A 20,542-nucleotide genomic window follows, 5' to 3' on the forward strand; every position below is an offset into this window, starting at 1 on the left:
TTTTTAAAAAAGACTTCAGAAACCAAACTTTAGAAACTACTTCACACACACAGTATTTTTTCAGATACATATGATTTCCTATCTTAGACTACATTAACCTATTTTAAATTCCTGTGGCACACACAGCAAGAATCTTACACACTTATACGATTTTTTTTTTTTCAAGCATGAGCTTTAAACTTGTTTTCTTACTTTAAATAGATGTATATTAACTCTCCGTTTAGGCTGCAGGACCTCCTAGTTTAGTATAACAGCCCAACGAAATAAGAGTGGATATAAACTCTGTAATTTACTCACAGGCATAAATGGATATATAAATGTAAAAATGTGTACAATATTTTATGCCATGCTTGGCTTCATTGTGACCTAATGTTTATAATATGTAAATAATGGCTTCCTTTTAAAGCAAAGGACTTTTAACATCCAGATTCATCTGAAGTCTCTTTTCTTTAATATATACAGAAATAAAAAGGAAAAATATATTTTTTCTGCAATAAATAAATACCCGATGACAAAGGTTACCATTGAAGGGATTTAAAATGACAGAAGTCACCAGAAAACTTTCAATATCATATTTCTACTTTAATATGAAGATATTGTTATCAAAGGAAAAGACTCAAGAAATTCTTTGATAAAAATAATCTCACACTATCTTTGAAGCAGTTCCATTTATTTTACTACCCACTGTGTTCCTTATCAGAAGGCCAAGGGTAAGAAGTTCCCTAGTTATGATTAGGAAAGAATCTGATAGATCAGAAGACCCAATTGAAGTTGGACATAATAAGTATTAAAGTATTACATGACATTAATCCTGCCATTCCATTACTCTCTCCATCTTTGTGCACAGACTAATTATTCTGAAGCCAGTGTTCAGGAGAAAATAGACACATACTTACCCTGGGCTGGAGTAATCTCTTTATTGCATCAACAAGGCTGGCTCTGTACTGGTCCAGAAATAGGCTGACATTGAGAAGAGAGCAGAATCCAGATTAAACTGGGTTTTCAAGTCTAATGATACTAATGGAGATAAATACAAGGCCAATTACACACATTTACTCAACATTAAAAAAGAGAAATGTTTCCTTACATTAGACTGTCTCACAAGAATTAAGAAGAAAAAAAAAAGATACTGTGGTCAGTGTTACTCAACCAAAGCTAGGTCAACATGCTTGTCAACATGGGTCATGATTCACACCGCCTGGGCTGTGTGTTAGAGTGAAAGGGACAGGTTCAAGCTGCTGTTTGGGGGAGTCATCCGGTGGAGATGAAGCTCTCCCAACACTTCCTGGCACTGGAGCCTCATCTCTGCAGACCTGGGCCCTCTGCCCACCAAGGGGGTTGTGAGGCTACCATCCAAAAACAAACGACTGGCCCTATTACACCCACAGCACGTGGCAGGTCTCAGGGCATGATGGTTTTTAGTGAGTAGCAACAGCACTGAGGTGAGCTTCAGACAGTGACATAGGAGAAAACAAAGGCCAGGTTTAGGTAACGTGTCCCAGAGACCAGGGCAACTCAGGATTCTCCCCTTTGATCTCCATGGTGATTTTTTTTCCAGGTCATGTAATTTTTCATCTTTCTTTTCCGGCTTGAGAATTTCCCCTGTTGCTCTGTCACCTTTTTGGCTTGGGTCAGTCTGACCTTGTCTTTACCAGGCCTTATTTACCAAGCTTGAAAGCTTGGGACAGAACTTCCTTATTCAGGGCTTGCAGGCTAGAACACTGGGCGGCTTGTACATCAGCTATCCCATGAGGGACCTAAGCAAAGCCCCTACTCCTTCTTATGCTGTGGTCTGGCGTGGGGCCCTCTGATTTGGCCTCCTCATGCCACACACAGCATGGACCCTGCCTCATCTTTTTCTGCACTAAGGATGAGCCACACTTCAGGCAAGGGGAGAGCTCAGTTCAGGGTTTCCTAGGCTCTGGCTCTGACCTTTCTGCTATGTGACCTTGGACAAGTCACTTCATATGAGGTCTCAGTTTCCTTGGTAACAAAGGTCCACCTGTCCGGCTGTGGCAGGTATCAAATAAATGATGTTTGTTAGTTGACAAATATGTGTTGATTAACTGTCATATAGTAGGGGCTGTTTTAAGCCTTAGAGATAAGCTGTGAATAAGACAAAGTTCCTACCCTCAAGGAGATTCCAGTCTATTCATTTCTGCATCACTAGTTCTGGCACAGTGTACACACAGAGAAGGTACTCAATAAATAGTTACTGCCTGACCAACACAGATCAACACAGCCCACGAGATCAAGGAACTCCCATGAGGTTAGTTCCAATGCCTCTCAAACAGGTCGCCTACCCTCCTTCACTGGTCTTGCTGAGGAGGAATCAGCATTTAGGTAGGATGTTTCATCAGACCTGGTTCTCTCCTAATTCTCTCACTTAAGAGGAGTGGCAGACCAGCTCATGAAATCCTTCCAAGAAGTCAGTGCTTGGGTTTCACCACGATATGCCTAGTGAGAAAGTTCCTTCTACAAAATGCTGCTTTCAGCATTGGCAAAAGAATCCTCTGAAGGTGAGCTAGAAATCATGTCTAGAATGGGAACCCATCCATCAATCAGGATAACCTGATTATTAGCCATGAGAAAATTTCTTATTGTCCCATAAAACTACACACTTAAATCTTAGAGCAGAGCATGTGTCTAATGTGAATGCTCCAAAAATGTGCTTTTTAGTCACATTAATCAATGGTTATTAGCCATTAAGGACTGATAAGAAAGGAATTGTTTTTCAATATTTTAAAGTTTTCTCTTCAGGACTATATGGGTATTCTTAAGTGAGATAATAGTGCCTTGAATTTTAATAACTCTGTATCTTTCAAGAAGACTATCACTGTGGGAAAAATCTCTCTGTCAGTTACTTGGGTCTATGGGAGACCTGGCTGGTTGGGGTACATAGTGCTAAGCAAAAGGCCATTCTCAATTTATTTCTGCATATCCTAAGAGATGGTAAGATTGTTAGAAATAAATAAACAATAGCTTAAAAGCTGAGCTTAACACACAACCTAATAACGTACTATTCCTTTTTAATGTTGACAGTGATGACAAAGATATTAACATCACACCTCACTAGAAAATAGAGCTTAACACACAGCACACATTCAGAACACAGATATTTGAAAGCTAATGCTGTCTACTTCATCACTCCAAATCAAATTTCCCAAAAGTAATTCTTGTAGTTCTCTAATAGGTCTTTATTCTGAGCAAGCTCACCTTTCTACTTAGCTCAGGTGCAGAATTTATAACGCTTTGTAGGATACATTCTATGAGCAATTTCAACGTGCTTTAGTGGGAGTGATATATAATCTCCTGAAAATTCACCCTTTAAATAAGTCCTAATGGGCTCAGAGAACAGCAGTAGCTTAAGTGGATCTATTAAAAAAGGCTGAGTGGGTCAGTGATTGGGATGGAGGTACCATTTCAACTCCCTTCAGTTACTGATCAAAATACATGGACAGTCAGGCTGGTTTGGTCATTACACCTCCCCCCCACACACACCCCTCTATGTAATTCACTTGTGGAATCAACGCTTGCTTTGTTCCATTGATCTGAATCACAGATTGTATGACAAAGGAAAGGTGCTGGGCCATTTTCATCACATCCCTTAGAATCAGCCTGGGTTTTCTGCAGAGCACAGAGCAGCCCCAACTCCTCTCACAGAGAAATTAATTAGTGCAAAGAACAAGGAGACATTTCTATCAGTATCCACAGAGAGGAAGACCTCTGTGCAATTTTTAAGGTGACATGTGCTCAGTTAAATTCTCTGTTTTAGGTTTAACTTTCAGCAGACGAAGGGCCTCTATCAGTCTTTAGCAACCCATTGCTGGGGGAATCTGATCTAGCTCGCCGCCGCCCCTCTGGAGTGAGATGGCTGGCAATCTGTCTTCTCTGGGACCGAGTTCCCTCAGGTGTGAGGTGAGAGGGCTGACTACATTTGGGTTAAAAAGCTTTTCAGGTAGGAAAGGTCTGTGAGTTGTAATTTAGAACTAATTATCTATGATCATAGCATCTGGGAGAAAACAAAGACATTCCAGAGCCTATATTGAGAAAAAATTTTTTTCTTCACAAAACTCAACCTTTTTTCATTATTTAAAGTAAAAATGCTAGAAAACAGAAATGATCCACTGTATCTAGTTCATGTTAAAATGCTGGGAGAGCAAGTGAGGTGAAGTACCTTTCTCATTTCTTCCCCAAATCTCAGGCTGCAGACAGGCAGATATGGGGCTGACACACCTAGCTCCACGCATCAGGCTATGGGTTGCATTTCAGACTCGCTTTCTAAGCCTTCAGAGAACCCAAATGTACAGAATCTTTTTTTTCCTCAAATTTCAGAATCATTTTCGTTTTTGCAGAGCTACAATAACCTGGAAAGCCATCAAACACTGAGTGAAAGTGTTCATTGGATAAAAAACATCTTGCTTCCAGACTCTCAGATGATTGTGATTGAATGGGAGTCTGGAAAGGCAGGCTTAAAATTAACAACCACTCGCTATTCTAAACTCAGCAAGGACCGGGCTGGACTGCATTCCAGCAGAAAGGATCTCTTATGTTAAATTCAACATTAAATGAGTCATCCAAGGAACTTAATAGGCAGGTTTTTTTTTTTTTTGTTTTTTCCCTACACCTGCGGTTAAATATTCTAACATTTTGATGTTTGTCAACAGCATCCTTTTGCAGGTATGACTGTACCTTGATTTTTTTCCTTCTGTTTATTTCAAAGTTGACATTTTACAAGTTACTTAGGAACTGCTGAACCATGAAACTATATTTCATTGTCAAAAATGCTGAATGGTGAAATAATGACTAGCTTTCAGTTTGCCTCTTTATTTTATAATCTAGTTGAGCTACTAAATTTAGATGTGAACTAAGAGACTGTCTTCTGAGAAATAAGTTATTTTCCCCATTGCCTACAGGTTTATGAATGTTTGAATGTAAATATATGAATATATGAATGATTTAAGAACATAAACATATCACCGCTCGTTGTAATCATGTGCATTTTACTTGAACCACAATGTGGGTTTGGAATAGGTTTGTGAATAGAGCTTGTTTTCATGTAAATGGGATCAAGCAGTACCACTGGTTAGCTATTCAGGGAATCAGACAATGCCACCCTTGCTGGAAATGCTTCACTAAGAATTTAATCCATGTACCTAATATTTGAACTCCGACTCTTGCTTCATGTTCCTGTGGCCTCATCCAGATCTCATTGACTGACAAGGACTCAAGGATGGTGTGAGACTTAACGTGATCTATTTATGTGTGGCACCTATTTCTGCTGCTGAGTATTTTGGGTTTCATCTTGGAGGCAGTGTCTAAAGAGAGCTTTCTTTTCCTCTTCTGTGACAGTCTTAAAAAAAAACAAAACAGCAGCATGGTCTGCCTGCCTGCCCCTAGAAGCAGCATCGTGCAATAACTCTGACAGGAACACCAACCCTATAGGACATAAAGAACTCGTGGAATCCTGGGCTTCCCGGCTGCATGCACAACATATGTGTTGTGAATCTCACCGTACTTTCTAAGTTTCTGAACAGCTTACCCATCCCTGTGACTATAAAGATGGACCATTACCAAAGCATTTCTTTCGGAAATAATCTATCAACATCACAGTGAGAGTAGCTTGACGTTTCACGTTTACAAATGGGAAATTATAAACAGGCTGACATTGTGGCACTTGCAACACCGGGGGGGGGGAGAGAAAAACTTAACAATTCATGTATAGAAAAGCCATTTATAAAATGAAACTTGGTGTATTTAGTTCATTTGAATACATAAATTCTCAATAGGGACTAGATGTATATGTGTGTGTGAGGTATGTATACCTGGTATGTGCGTGTTTCTGTGTATGCATAACGTTGTGTTATTATGTTATGTATTTGTAAAGAAAGCTTTAACTGAATATGCATTATGTAGATCAGTTGTGTGTGATCCTGTTGTTGGCTAGGGGAAAAAAGACTATTTTTCAAACACATTGTGTGGCTATTTTTAACCTGAGAACATTAATCAGAAAAGAGCTTAAATCTTACTTCCTCTGCTTGTCGCTCTGGTACAAATAGGATGACATGATGTGGGTGCCCATAACACAAGGTACGACAAAGCCAGGCTGTTTTGATATTTGTGCAAAAAGACAATTTAACTCTAAATCTCTTGGCCAGACCTGACTATCCCCACATAATCAGAGTCCATCCATGTGCAAGCCTTGTCTAAACCTCCAAGAAGATTCTTGCCCTCCTTCCCTCTTTCCCTGCTCTCTGATCTGACTTTCATGCTTAATCTGATCTAATCCTGCCAGCATTATCTTCATCTGTGCAATGAAACCTGGAGGAGCCTTTCTCATATTTGGTGAGGGAAGGCATTTACTAAATTACTTGCTCAAATCATATGGTGAGGTTTTAGCTCCTTAGTTTTGATTAGATGAGGGATGTAATATTGACCCGCAATATCAATGATTAGTCAGAAATCTGTTTCCCCCCCCACCTTTTTTTTTTTTTTTTTTTTGTAAAAAGGTTTTCTGAAATTGGGAGCAGAGAGACTAAAATGGCCATGAAAAATTAGAAAATCTCAACTAAAAAGAGAAGAAAATTATTATTTTTTCACTGAGTAGTTTCCAGGAGAAACAGAAAGCAAATCTAATTCCACTGATTTAGGTAGAAAGTTACCCCCGAACATCTCATTAAATGATAATAATTTAAAAAAAGACTTCCTGAAAATTTCATTTCATTCATTCAACTCTCCCATAAGGAAAGTCTTCTCTGGGTTCTGGATCTTATGCTTAGATTTATCAATATAATAGAACTTCTTTAGAATCTGAACCTATATTTTCAAATCTATAGTGTCACTTAAAAATCATGGTAAAACTACAAATAAGATCTTATTCTAAACAGGAAAAATTCTTGTGAATTGTCAGTGTTTCCCATATGCTGAAGTAATTATTATTCAACACATGAAGAAAATACATAAGATTAGTTGAAATAATTATTAAGGTTTAATACATATTTATCCTGTAACTTAGGAGCAGACTTTCATTAACAATAAGTAAATTGGGCTAAAAGAGAAGACAAAAATCTCTAATGTAAATTATTTTTAAAAGGCAGGCATCTAACAGCAATTTTAATATTATTATTTGCATAACAATAAAATGTAATTTTATAATTCTTGTTTTATGTATAATTAAATATCATAATTGAAGACATTGGAAATATTACATAGCAAATATACATTTTAAGAAAAGCTATTTCCCTAGATATTCCACGGATATGTTTATATTCCAGAGTGCATATGTGTGCGCGTACATGCGCGTACACACACACACACACACATACACACACACACACATATATATATTCCCTTATATCAATAGTCAGATCTCTCCTAAGAAGTAAGCTAATTGAGCTGTTTGTGTTGATAAACTCCTTTTTCTCCAGACTATTCCTCTCCGAGCCATAATTATTTGCAATTTGCCTAAGTCGTCCATTTACTGATACGTCAAGCATGAAACAGAGGCAATTCCAGAAAATGGAAATGCTTCTCAAAATCAATCTTTGGGAAATAATGTGGTAGAAGTTACTGTGTGATAGAAGACTACCTTATAACTGTCACATGGAGATGAATATTAATTTGTTGAGGTTAAGGCGGCTTTGTGCCTCATTTGTTGACTTTGCTTCACCGTCAGCAAAGCAGCACAGCCCAATTACTCCAGCAAAGCTATTTTTTCTAACAAGAGTTTTGTGATTTTTATGTACTTACCAGTCAGCACACATAACAATGTCAAAATGTCCTTCCAGTTGAGAGACATCTGTCTCATTATCCCATCGTAAAACGCTTGAGGAGAAAAAGATTTTAAAAATTATACTTAGGGTTTTTTTTTTTTTTAAACTTTTGATTTTGAGCTATTAACATTATTTTTTGTGGCACTTGAAATTATTTAAAAGGTATATACAAATTATTTCAAAAGGCATAATAAAAAAACGAGGGATGTAACTGTCTGTTCTGTATCTTATTTAGTCTTCAAATCTAGAAGAGGAAGAATGCTCTATTCAAATTCAATTGTTTAGCTTTTACCGGTTCTTATAGGTTTGTGTAGACAAACTAGGGAAAAATATCTCATCTTGACCATAGTCATTAGAATGAGTCTAGACCCTTAAGACCAATGAGGTACATGTGGAAATCAAAGTATTCCTCATCTATTGGAATACGAACTTTTAAAAATAAATGATATGAAATTTAGTCCCTGGCGTGTCAGTTGCATTTCTTATTGACGGGATGAGTAACTTGGCAAGATGGAAGAAAAGAATATCAACTTTCATTTGGTAGCTCTCAGGTTTCAGGCACATTTTACAATTCATCTGCCTGACACTTAGTCTCCAAAAGAGGATCATGTTTTAAACCTTATATTAATAACAATAATTAATGACACATTTGAAAATTGTAGTTATGCTTATGATGCCAACCAGAGATTTTAAGGTACTCTCAATTAAGAACTGTGATGATGAGCATTTAAGCACATTAAGTATTTTAATGACTCCCCTCTCCACCACATCAACTGTGATTTGCAATATTACTTTCCGAAGTAAAATTCTGCTCCTTTTACCTATTTTGATGATTATTTAAAACTAAATTGAAATGAGCACAGCCTACGCTGTCCAGTTATATTCGCTTCTCTTGGTTGGTTCTTTATTTACTCCCTATTTTCCATGGGTGAAAAGTCGTATGTTTGAATATAAAAATAAATCTCATGTTAGTAAGTCCCAAAGTTCTTTTCATATGCATTAGTGTACATCCAAGCTGATAACTTAAGGTAGAAGAGATTAAACACATCACTATGAAAATACACATAAAGACTGAACATCGGTTGTTCCTTCACCCATTCGACTCATCCTTAGTGGATACCTACTGTGTGTCAGGCCCTGTGATGTGTCAGAGGCCATGCCTTTACAGAGGCAGCCTAGCAGGTCATGTGGACACATAAACCCGTGATTCTCATGCCGCGTCCTATGTTAGGTAAGCATACAGACTCAGGGCTCCAGGGGGAGCTTTCCAGAAGAAGTGGATGACCTCTCTGTTCACAGGTCCGAGGACACATGGATGAGCTTTCTAAATTGTCTGTAGTGTCCATACTTGCCCAGGCCCAATGGAGACCCAGGACATGGAGGAAACCAGGGAACCCCTAAGAGATTGATGCTGCTTTGTTTTGGGGTTGATTCCTCAAATAATCCATGCATCTTGGGAGAGTGGGAAACAACCAAACCAACTTTCTGGAAATACTGAGGCTTCCAGTGCAGCTGGGACTCAGGCTCTGTGGAAGAGTGGGCCTGTTCAGCCCTCATCAGAGATCTAAGAGTCTTAGAGCGTTTCCACATGGACAAGACGGTTTAAAATATAGATCTATACTAGACCTTTTCAGATCATAAAAGTAATGCTTCCACTGCACAAATTTTGAGAAAAAAGTATTAAAGTTACTCAAAATCTCCATTCATCAACTACTATTTAGAAGATGCTTCTAATACATGAGTAATTACTAAAGCACCAGAACAGAAAGTATAAGAAATCCCATGGTGACACTGGATATTGGATTCCTGAGAGCTTTAGCCTCTCAGTTCAACAAAGACTAACTGTAGAGACAGAGGTCTAGACAGTAATTGGTTGTGGGTTACAATCAGCAGATATAACAAGTTATGTTTCTAGAATAAACTGAAACACTCAGCTTGGTCACAAGGACCACAACACACATTCCCCAAAGGTGTTTTCCCCAGTTTTCATGAGGCTATGGCTACTGTCCCCATAACATAAGCAAGGCTGACAAAGAGGGAGGGGTGTATGGACGGAGTCCAGCTTTGGGATGACAGATACACCTAAGTTCAAATATTGGTTATTTACCCCCTAGTTGTGTGAATTCTTTAACCCGAGTTTGTTGTCTCATCTGCAAAATGGGGATAATAATGGCCACCGTCTTGAACACTCTTAAAGGCACCATTCACACTGTACTCTGAGTTGTGTTGTTTGCATAGCAAACAATGAGAATGGTGCCCCCTGGAGTGGTGGAATCAGGTGGCTTCTATCTCTGAAGGCTACAGATGGTAGTAATGTCAATAATCAAGGAGCTGGTCCCTCCAACTCCTCTCCTCTGATGGTCTTGCCCTCTACCCTCCTCAGACACTCAGGTGACAGTCATGTACACGAGAGCAGTGCCTCAGCTGTGGAAGGACCAGATTTTTGTTGCTGTTGTTGTTTATAGTCAATCTGTTGTAAACCATTACTTTTGTAAAATATAATAACGAATTAATAGATAAGACTTAAAAAGTAAAGACATCCCAAATGCAAGTCCACTGATCACATGCTTGGATGTCACACCAGTGTTTCTAAACATTTCCTTCAATCTATGAACTTACCTCTTTGCAGCTCAGTAATGTACAGTTCACAAACTGGTACCAGTTCATGGCTACTTCATTAAGTAGCCCTGCCCTGAGTCCTTGTCTTACCAATCACTGCAACCTTGACCCACTCTCTGATAGCCCCTCTATCTTTCACAGCTCATCCCTTCTTCAAACGACTCTATCCCTTCCAATTCCAACTATCCTTCCATCCTACTGGCCTGCAATCTGCTGATCCTCTTACCATATCCTCTTCCCTAATGTGTATTTGCCCTCCTCACCCAGCCCAGGTGCCTTAGCCAACCATCTCAGCTGCTCCCTTGCACACATCCTTCACTCCCTGGTGCCTTTCTCATGTCCTCATATTTGTTAAAGCCAGCTGTCTGCATACTCCGAGACTGCATCTGTGGCTGGAGAAAGCACAAAAGCATCCTGACTGGCTTTGCTTTAAATTCATGACCATGAACCACAAGTGGATTCATGATGCCTGGCAGTTCTTTCCATTTCCCTTGTCCATGTACTCTCCTGGTCTCCTCACTCATTATTCTGCACCAACTTCACTTTTTTCAAAATTTGAACACGTCCTCCCTCATCCATTGGTGCTGATGACCTTGCTTCCCACCTTACTGTCAAAACAGCAGCAATCAGATGAGAACGTTCACAAACTCTCATCATCACACTTTTACTCCTAATAGCATCTGTACCTACATACTCTGCTTTTTGCCTATTATCATGGAAAAATTAGCCAAATCCTATCTAAAGCCAGTACCTCCTCTTATACATGAGAGCCGTGTCTATTCTACAGCATAGCTCTAGCAATTCTCCCTTCTCTACCCTCTATTATCAGTTCTCTCCTCGCTACTGGATTATGCCCATCAGTATTCAAACATTCGAGCACTTCTTTCTCCCTCTTAAAATATCCTCTCTTGGCCCTATCCTCCCTTCTGGTTATCGCTCCAGTTCCCTATTTCTTTCCTGCAGTGAAACTCCATGAAAAAGTTGTTTAAGCTTTCTATTTTCAATTCCTCTACTCCCAATCAGGCTTTTGTCTCCACTGTTCCACCAAAAATGTTCTCGTCAAACACACCAAAGATCTTCACACTGCTAAACTCAGCTCAGTTTTTAATCATCTTATTTGACTTAACTAGCCTGCAGATCTCCCATGAGCTCCAGATTCATATATCCAACTTCATATTTTAATATATCTTCTTGGACATCTCATACATATCTCAGACTTACTGAATTCCTCATCATCTTTCCCCAAACTCATAACATTCAGTGTCTTTCTCATTTGGTAATTCTATCTTTCCAGTTGCTCAAGCCAAAAATCTTGACTGTATCCTTGACTGTTATGTTTCTTTTATACCCCACATTAAATATGCCAGGAAATGCAGTTAGTTCTACTTTTGAAATATGTCAAAATCCAGCTTTTCTCTATCTCTATTGCTCCTACCTGGTGTAAACTACCATCATCTCTCATCTGAATTTCTATACAGTCTCCTAATTGGTTTTCCTGCTATAACCCTACAGTTTCTACTCAAGGAGGCAGCCAGAGTGATCCTTTAAAACATATATGAAATCATGAGCCTTCTCTATTTACTACCTCTCTTCACTCAGAGTAACAGCTAAACTTTACAATGACCTATAAGACCTTATACAATCCAGCTACCATTTTTGACCTCATCTCCTATTAACTCTCCCCCTGCTTTCTTTGCTCTAGCAACACGGATCTCCTTGTGATTTCTTGAATACATCAGGCATACACTTCTGTCTTTTGGCCTTTGAGTTGGCTGCTTCCTCTGTGTGAATGCTCTTCCTCCAGATATAGGCTTGTTCCCTTACCTCCTCATGTCTGCTTGAATGTCTTCCCTTCTCACAGTGGTCTATCCTCACCATTCTGCTTAAAACTGCAATCACTCATTTCTACTCCAGTACTCCTGAACCCCTTTAACCTGCTCTTTGTTTTTCTACTGTAATTATTGCCCTTTTAAAAATCTCTTTCTCCAGTAGAAGATAAGCACCCTACGGACAGATATTTCTAAAATCTGCTTTGTATCATAATGTATTTTCACTGCCTGGAACAGTCCCTGACACATAATATCTGCTCAATAAATAGTAGTGGGATGAACTGTGTATGAATATACCTAGCAGAGTACTTGGCATAAAGAAGGCAATCAAGGAGTTCCCGTTGTGGTGCAGCGGAAATGAATCCCACTAGGAACCATGAGGATGCAGGTTTGATCCCTAGCCTCACTCAGTGGGTTAAGGATCTGGCATTGCCATGAGCTGTGGTGTAGGTTGTAGATGCAGCTCAGATCCTGCCTTGCTGTGGCTGTGGTGTAGGCCAGCAGCTGCAGCTCTGATTTGACCCTAGCCTGGGAACCTCCTTATGTCACGGGTGCAGCCCTAAAAGGACAAAAGATAAAAAAAAGAAAAGAAGGCAATCAAGAGAGGTTCCTACATTAAGTTGGTCTCTAGATAGAATGTGCAGATTAGGTAAATATGGAAGCCACTTAAAATGTTTTCTGAGGATTTCTACTTCTGGTAAAGATGGAGTAACAAGGACCTCATTTATCCTACTATCTGGAAACAACCCCCCAAAACTACACAAAATACATAAAATAATCGTTTTCAAGACACTAAGAATCAGAAACAAAGGATGGTGATCCTTGAGAGAGGGGGAAAAAATAAAGTGAGCCCTACCATTGGCCTCATGGCACTGCCTTGAGAGTTTCCAGGCCACAGCACAGGGAGGGTAAACTGAGCTGGAACTAGGTGGATTTCCTGAGCTGAGGAGATGGCGCTAATAATCTGAGTACATCAAGGCAGCTACAGTTCCCATATAGGAGAGTGTTGCACACAGAGAGAACTATGCAAAGATCTGTGACAAGTCCCCCTGGAGTATTCTGCATGGTACTGACTGAAGCATGTGTATAAGAAACTGCTCAAAGTTGGGAAAAGAACCATCTGAGTAAGCAGCAGAGGACTGGCCAATGCTCACACAGGGCCAGGAATGGCACCTGTTCCCACTAGTCAGACTAGAAAAACCTCATAATTCTCAGAGCACTGGGTAGAGTCCTTAAATAGGCCTAGTCTCAGTAGTGGAGAATAATTAGCCCTAGACTAAATGCTGCCTTGGTTCTGCAAAGTGATACCTAGGAGTTTCCTAGTGGTTCAGTGGGTTAAGGATCCAGCATTGTCACTGCTGTGGTTCTGGTTTCTGCTGTGGCATGGGTTTGATCCTGGCCCCAGAACTTCATGATACTGCAGGTGCAGCCAAAAAAAAAAAAAGTGATAACCAAATGGATCAAATTAAAAATTACTTGAAAATGATGTAACTGTGTCCCAGAACCAAACTCAAAAACATTTATGGGAATATTAAAACATTCAGATCCCCAAAAGGTAAAATTCAAAATATTTGGCATATTTACCAGACATGCAAAAAACAAACACTTTACTCATAATGAGGAGAAAAATCAAATTAAACCCAATCTAAACCTGGCACAGATGTTAGAATTCACAAAGGATTAACATAGTTATCATGATGGTATTCTCTGCATTTAAAGTTAAATAGAGACATGAAAGATATTTTTATTTATTTATTTATTTATTGTCTTTTTGCCATTTCTTGGGCCGCTCCCGTGGCATATGGGAGGTTCCCAAGCTAGGGGTCTAATCGGAGCTGTAGCCACTGGCCTGCACCAGAGCCACAGCAACGCAGGATCCGAGTTGCATCTGTGACCTACACCACAGCTCACGGCAATTCTGGATCCTTAACCCACTGAGCAAGGGCAGGGATCGAACCCGCAACCTCATGATTCCTAGTTGGATTCGTTAACCACTGTGCCATGACGGGAACTCCCATGAAAGATATTTTTAAAACCCCAATCAAACTTCTTTTATTTTTTCTTGACTTTTTGTCTTTTTAGGGCTGCACCCACGGCATATGGAGGTCTAATCAGAGCTGTAGCCACCAGCCTACACCACAGCCACAGCCATGTGGGATCTGAGCTGCATCTACAACCTACACCTGAACTCACAGCAACACTGGATCCTTAACCCACTGAGCTAGGCCAGGGACGGAACCCACAACCTCATGGTTACTAGTCAGATTTCGTTTCCACTGAGTCTCAATGGCAACTCCCAATCAAACTTCTAATGATGAAAACTACAATGTCTGGGAGGAAAATACATTGGATGGGATTAATTGCAGATTTGACTTGCAGAAGAAAAGATTAGTGAATTTGAAGACAAAGCAATGGATACAATCCAAAGTAAAATATACAGAGAAAAAAAGAATAGAAATAAATAAAAAGAATATTAGTAAGTGAGCTGTGGGACAAATTTAAGTGGCCTAATATACGTATAATTGGAGTCCCCAAAGGACAAAAGAGAAAGGGAGGCATAAAAAATATTTGAAGAAAGAATGGCTGAAACATTTCCAAATTTAATGAAAACTATTAATCCACAGATTGAGAAGTTTCAACAAACTCCAAGCATAAGAAACAACAAAAACTACAAGGCACAAATGGGGACCTACTGTATAACACAGAGAACTCTACCAAATATTCTGTGATAATCTATATGGGAAAAGAATCTGAAAGAGAATGGATGTGTGCACATGCATAGTTGAATCACTTTGTCGTATAGAAGAAATTATCCAACCTGGCAAATCAACTACACTTCAATAAAACTTAAAAGCAGATAAAACTACAAGGCACATAGTAATCCAATTAAATTGTTCAAAAGCAGTGATAAAGAAAAAAATCTGAAAAGCACCTAGAGGAAAAAAGACACACTATATGAATAAAGATACGGATAACAGTATATTTCTTGTAAGGAATATGCAAGTTAGGAGACAATGGAGTGACATTTTTAAAGCACTAAAAGGGAAAAAAATGCCAACTTAGAATTGTATAGCCAGTTAAAATTATTTAAAAAAAAAAAGAGAGACAGGGAGTGAAACAGATGTCTTCAGACATACAAAAGCTGAAAGAATTAATCACCAGCAGATCTGTACTATAAAAAAAGTAAAGACAAGTCCTTAAGGTAGGGAAAAAATCAATACTAGAGAGAAATATGGATCTACAGAAAGAATAAGAAATTATAACTACATGAGCAAATATATAAGATTTTTGTGTTGTGATTTAACTGTATTTAAAACATAACTGACTAGTGAAACAAATAAATATTGTAGGGTTTATAAAATATGCATTAGTAAAATATGGACAATAATAGCATAAGACTGGGAGGGGAGTAATAAAATGTACAATTTTTATAAATATAGATGAAGTGGTATGTCATTTGAGCACAGACTGCAATAAGTTAAAGATGTATACTACAAAACCTAATGCAACCACTAAAATAACTAAACAAAGAGTTATAACTAATAACAAAGGAGATACTAATAAAAATACACTCATTTAGTACAAAGAGAGGCAAAAAAGATGAAAAGAGGAACAAACAGATGGAACAAACAGAACACAAAAAGCAAAACAACAAATTTATATCTAACCACATCGGCACTTGTTTATATATATCATATATACATCATGATTCAACCCCTAGCCTGGGACTTTCTATATGCTTCTGGTGCAGCCCTAAAAAGACAAAAAAAAAAAAAAAAAAAAAAAAGATTGGAAAAGAAAAAGTAAAATAGTCTTTATTAGTTGATCATCTATGTAGAATACCCAATGATACTCTACGGGACAATAGCAGCATAAGAGTGGGCAGGGAGTAATATCATCTATGCAGATGATCATCTACGTAGAATATCCAATGGGACATACAAAAAAGCAAGGAGAATATGTGAGCTTAGCAAAGTTGTGGAATACAAGACCGACATACTTGTATTGCATACAATTGTATTTCTTTAAATAAGTAACAAACAATTGGAAATTGGGTCAGAAACCTAAATGTGAAACCTAAAATTATAAAATTTGTAGATACAAATACTGGAGAAAATCTTTGTCATCTTGGCTTAGGAAAAGATTTCTTAGATGTGACACAAGGTGCATGATCCATAAAAGGACATGTTGGTAAATTAGACTTCATTAAAATTAGAAACTTCTGCACTTTGAAAGATGCTGGGAGGAGAATGGAAAGATAAGCCACAGGCTGGGAAAAAATAGTACATATCTTTGCAAATCATATATCTGATAAAGAGCTTATATCTAGGACACGTAAAGAATTTTGAGTATGTTAACAAGAAAAGATATAACCCAGTTTTTTAAAAATGGGGAAGCCATTTGAATAAATACTTTGCCAGAAAAGATACACAATGACACATAAGCACATGAAAAGATACGAAATATAATTAGTCTTTAGGGAAATATAAAGTTAAACCTCAAAGAGATACCACTGTACACCTATTGGAAAGGCTATTAAAAGACTGACCACATTGAGAATTGATGAGAATGTGGAGAAATGAAACTCTGACACCACTGAGTGGAATATAAAATACAACCACTTTGGAAAACAGTTTAGTAGCTTCCTTTAAAAGTTAAATATATGATTGGGGGTTCCTGTTGTGGCTCAGAGGGTTATGAACCAGACTAGTCTCCATGAGGATTCAGGTTCGATCCCAGGCCTTGCTCAGTGGGTTAAGGAGCTGGCGTTGTGGTGAGCTATGGTGTAGGTTGCAGACATGGCTCAGATCCTGGGTTGCTGTGGCTGTGGCGTAGGCCGGTAGCTGTAGCTCCCATTTGACGCTTAGCCTGGGGACTTCCACAGGCTGAGGGTGCAGCCCTAAAAAGCAAAAAGCAAAAAAAAAAAAAAAAAGTTAATTAGATGATCTACCTGTTCTACTCTTAGGTATCTACCCTAGAGAAGTGAAAGCATCTATCTATACAAAGCACATGTCCATAGATGTTCACAAATGTTCAAAACGGCTTGACTTCTAATAGCGACAAATGGGCAACCACCCAAAAGTTCATTAAGGGGCGAAAGGATAAAAAAAATTGAGGTAAAGCCATATAATGGGAGACTACTCAGGAATAAAAAGGAGAGAACTAGTGAAACTTGCAACATAGCCAATCCCAAAGTAATTTTACTGACTGCAAGAACCCTGGGGAAAAAAAGTCCTACTGAATGATTTCATTTACTTAAAACTCTAGAAAATATAAACCAACATACAGAAAGCAAATCTGTGGTTCCCTGGAGAGGGTGGAAACTCGAGGGTCAGAAAGGAGGGATTACCCAGGGTCAAGAGGACACTCAGGGGTGTCCCCTGGGTGACAGATATGTTCAGTATTTTAATTTCAGCACTGGTTTCAAGGGTGTACACAAATTTCAAAACCTATAAAAGTGTAGGTACAGTTTATTGGATGATAATTTTACCCCAACAAAACCATTACAAAATTAAAAAGAAAATGCTTTTTGAAAGAGAACAGGGTATATACAAGCATCTAACTAGGTCCCTTGCTCTATATGAGCTTGACAATCTCAGGCAAGTTTTCACACATAAAGACACGTAAAGGATGGTTTCAGCAAACACCCAAATCGTGCCAATGCGTTACTTGTAATTATATTGACATTACAGTAAAATGTATGTTGTCTCCATTTTATTTCATCATAATGTCAAAAAACTTATTTCTGTTCAAGACGTATTACAAAGCAAAATACTATTTTACGGATAGAAATATAAAACCAATAATCATTACAGGACTCCTCATGTTTTAAAAAATCTTAATAGCTATAGGCACGTCAAATCTGGTAAATGTAACAGGTACAGTACAACAGAAAGAATAATGGGCTTTGTAACTAGAAAGCTCTGAGTTCAAACATACTGTCACAAAGCAAACACGTATTTATGTTCGATAAGCCCCTCAAATGTAGCATGTCTCTTACTATGCCTCTACTTTATTTATTCCCCCCACACAGTCACTTCTCTGGAATGGATCTCTTATCTTTTTCACCCTTTTCCACTCTCGTTCAGGCCTGCACGACTTCTCTCCCTTTCTCTGGAATGACGGAGAGGCCTTTAAACAAACAGAAACAAACAACACCCCCTTTTTACTGTAAAAGAAAACTCTGAAACAGAAAACCACGTGAATCAAATATATTCATCATTATTATGTGGCAAATACCCTTGGAACCACCAGTCAGATCAAGAAACAGAACCTTGTCCAGCACCTCCGAAGTCCCTTGATGTGTGCTGTCCCATTCACCTCCCCCTCTGCCCCAAGGCAAGGACTTCCCGACTGGTCTGTCCTCCTCTAGCCTCTCCCCATTCATCAGGCCAGACTATTAATTTGCCTGGACACATCTTTTCTGCTTCCCTGGCTTTGACTGTTTCCTCCCAGCCTTTTATATCCAGAAGGCCCTCTTCAGCTGCTCTTCTTCCCTTGCCATTCATTTGCTAAATCACAGCCCAATAGCTACCTCCTTCGTGAAACTTTCTCGGATTCCCCCCACCTTGAATTGACTGCCTGTCTCTTTCTTCTTACATATATGATCAACCCAATGAGAGCAACCTCAACCCCAAAGCTTTTTTTTTTTTTTTTTTTTTTTGGGGTCTTTTTGCCTTTTTCTAGAGCCGCACCTGCAGCATATGGAGGTTCCAGGCGGGGGTCTAATGGGAGCTACAACTGCCAGCCTACACCAGAGCCACAGCAACGTGGGATCCGAGCCACGTCTGCGACCTACACCACAGCAGTGCCGATCTTTAACCCACTGAGCGAGGCGAGGGATCAAACCCGCAACCTCATGGTTTCTAGTCAGATTCTTTAACCACTGAGCCATGATGGGAACTCCTCAATCTCAAATCTTGATGGCTGGGCAACTGTCTTTCTCTCATCTGGCTATCCTGAGCTTCCTGAGGCTGAAATCTCACCTTACTCATCTCTATGAACCCTAAAGAGTCCATCACAGTGCCTTACATGTAGCAGATGCTAAATTACATTGAAACGAATAACACGAGTTGGACCAGAAAAGAAGCTTAATAACATATTTTAGGCAAAAATGTCATTAACCAAATTAATTCCATGCCCTTATTTAAAGAAGAATGTATGTTAGACAGATAGAGCCAAATAAACAAAGGCCAGAAAACAAGGTAATGCTATAAAATAGATGCAAGTCTTTGATTTCTGGACCTTCATTTTTTAAAATCTGGAATTAGGTTTCTCAATTGGGATAGTATTGGAATTTGGGATAGAACAATTCTTTTTTTTTTTTTTTTCTTTTTAGGCCCACACCTATGGCATATGGAAGTTCCCAAGATGGGGGTCCAACTGGAGCTGCAGCTGCTGGCCCCACAGCCATAGCAACACCAGATCCGGGCCACACCTGCAACCTACACCATAGCTCACAGCAATGCTGGATCCTTAACCCACTGAGCAAGGCCAGGGATCGAACTCGCATCCTCATGGATACTAGTCGACTTCATAATCTGCTGAGCCACAACAGGAACTCCAGGACAGGACAATTCTTAATTATAGTGGACTGTCCTTTGTCTTGTAGGATGATGACAATCTCTGCTCCCTCCAGTACTAGTAATAACCCTTAGTCACTGCAACAACCAAACAAAAATGTCCCATACAACAGGTGTAAAGATGGGCACAAAAAAAAAAAAATTGTCTGGTAAAAAAAAAAAAAACAAAAACAATTGTCTGGCTAAAAAAAAAAAAAAAAAAAAAAAAAAGATGGGCACACAGTCTTCCTCTTGTTGAGAACTGCGGGTGGATTATCCCAAAGGCCTCTTCTACCTCTGATGAGTGCTTCTTGTTGAATCCCAACAATGAAAGGCTGTGATATAGCCAAGAAACTAATCAGAATTGCTCTTTCATCGATACAACCTTCCCTTCTTCATTCGCATCGTCATTAAGATGACACCACAGAAATTTAGCACACCTCTCCCAAGGGTAAAAAGCAGGATATCCACAGATTCACCTCTGTGCTTTTGGTTAACTGGACAATAATCGAAGGCTCAAACGTGCTTATCAAAGGGTGGGCTGTGCTCTAGATATATCAGAATAACCAGAGGAGATTGTTAACCGTCAGATTCAGGGACCTCAACCCCAGGAAGTCTGATTCAGTAAGGAACTTCTGTTTTTAAAATAAGCAGCCCAATCTGCCTCCTTAGCACAGTAGGCAGCATGTTAGTCTTATAAAATATGCAGCCCAGGTAAGTCCCATGAAACTGGGTCACAGAATGCTTTGAGCAACCTTGT

The 20,542-nt window shown here is 39.0% G+C and overlaps 1 protein-coding gene across 3 annotated transcripts in view; it reads right to left on the reverse strand.

Annotated features, from left to right (window-relative positions):
* CAMKMT (calmodulin-lysine N-methyltransferase) overlaps positions 1–20,542 on the reverse strand; it is a 403,629-nt gene that overhangs the window by 17,024 nt on the left and 366,063 nt on the right. For all 3 annotated transcript variants that reach the window (XM_021088302.1, XM_021088303.1, XM_021088301.1), the window contains 2 exons: positions 7,750–7,824; positions 897–960 (listed from right to left, as the gene is read on the reverse strand). In XM_021088302.1, coding sequence (XP_020943961.1) covers positions 897–960; positions 7,750–7,824 — 139 coding nt within the window. The remainder of the gene's footprint in view (positions 1–896; positions 961–7,749; positions 7,825–20,542) is intronic.

Source organism: Sus scrofa, chromosome 3 (genome assembly GCF_000003025.6).
Source record: "Sus scrofa isolate TJ Tabasco breed Duroc chromosome 3, Sscrofa11.1, whole genome shotgun sequence".
Classification (NCBI taxonomy): Eukaryota; Metazoa; Chordata; class Mammalia; order Artiodactyla; family Suidae; genus Sus; species Sus scrofa.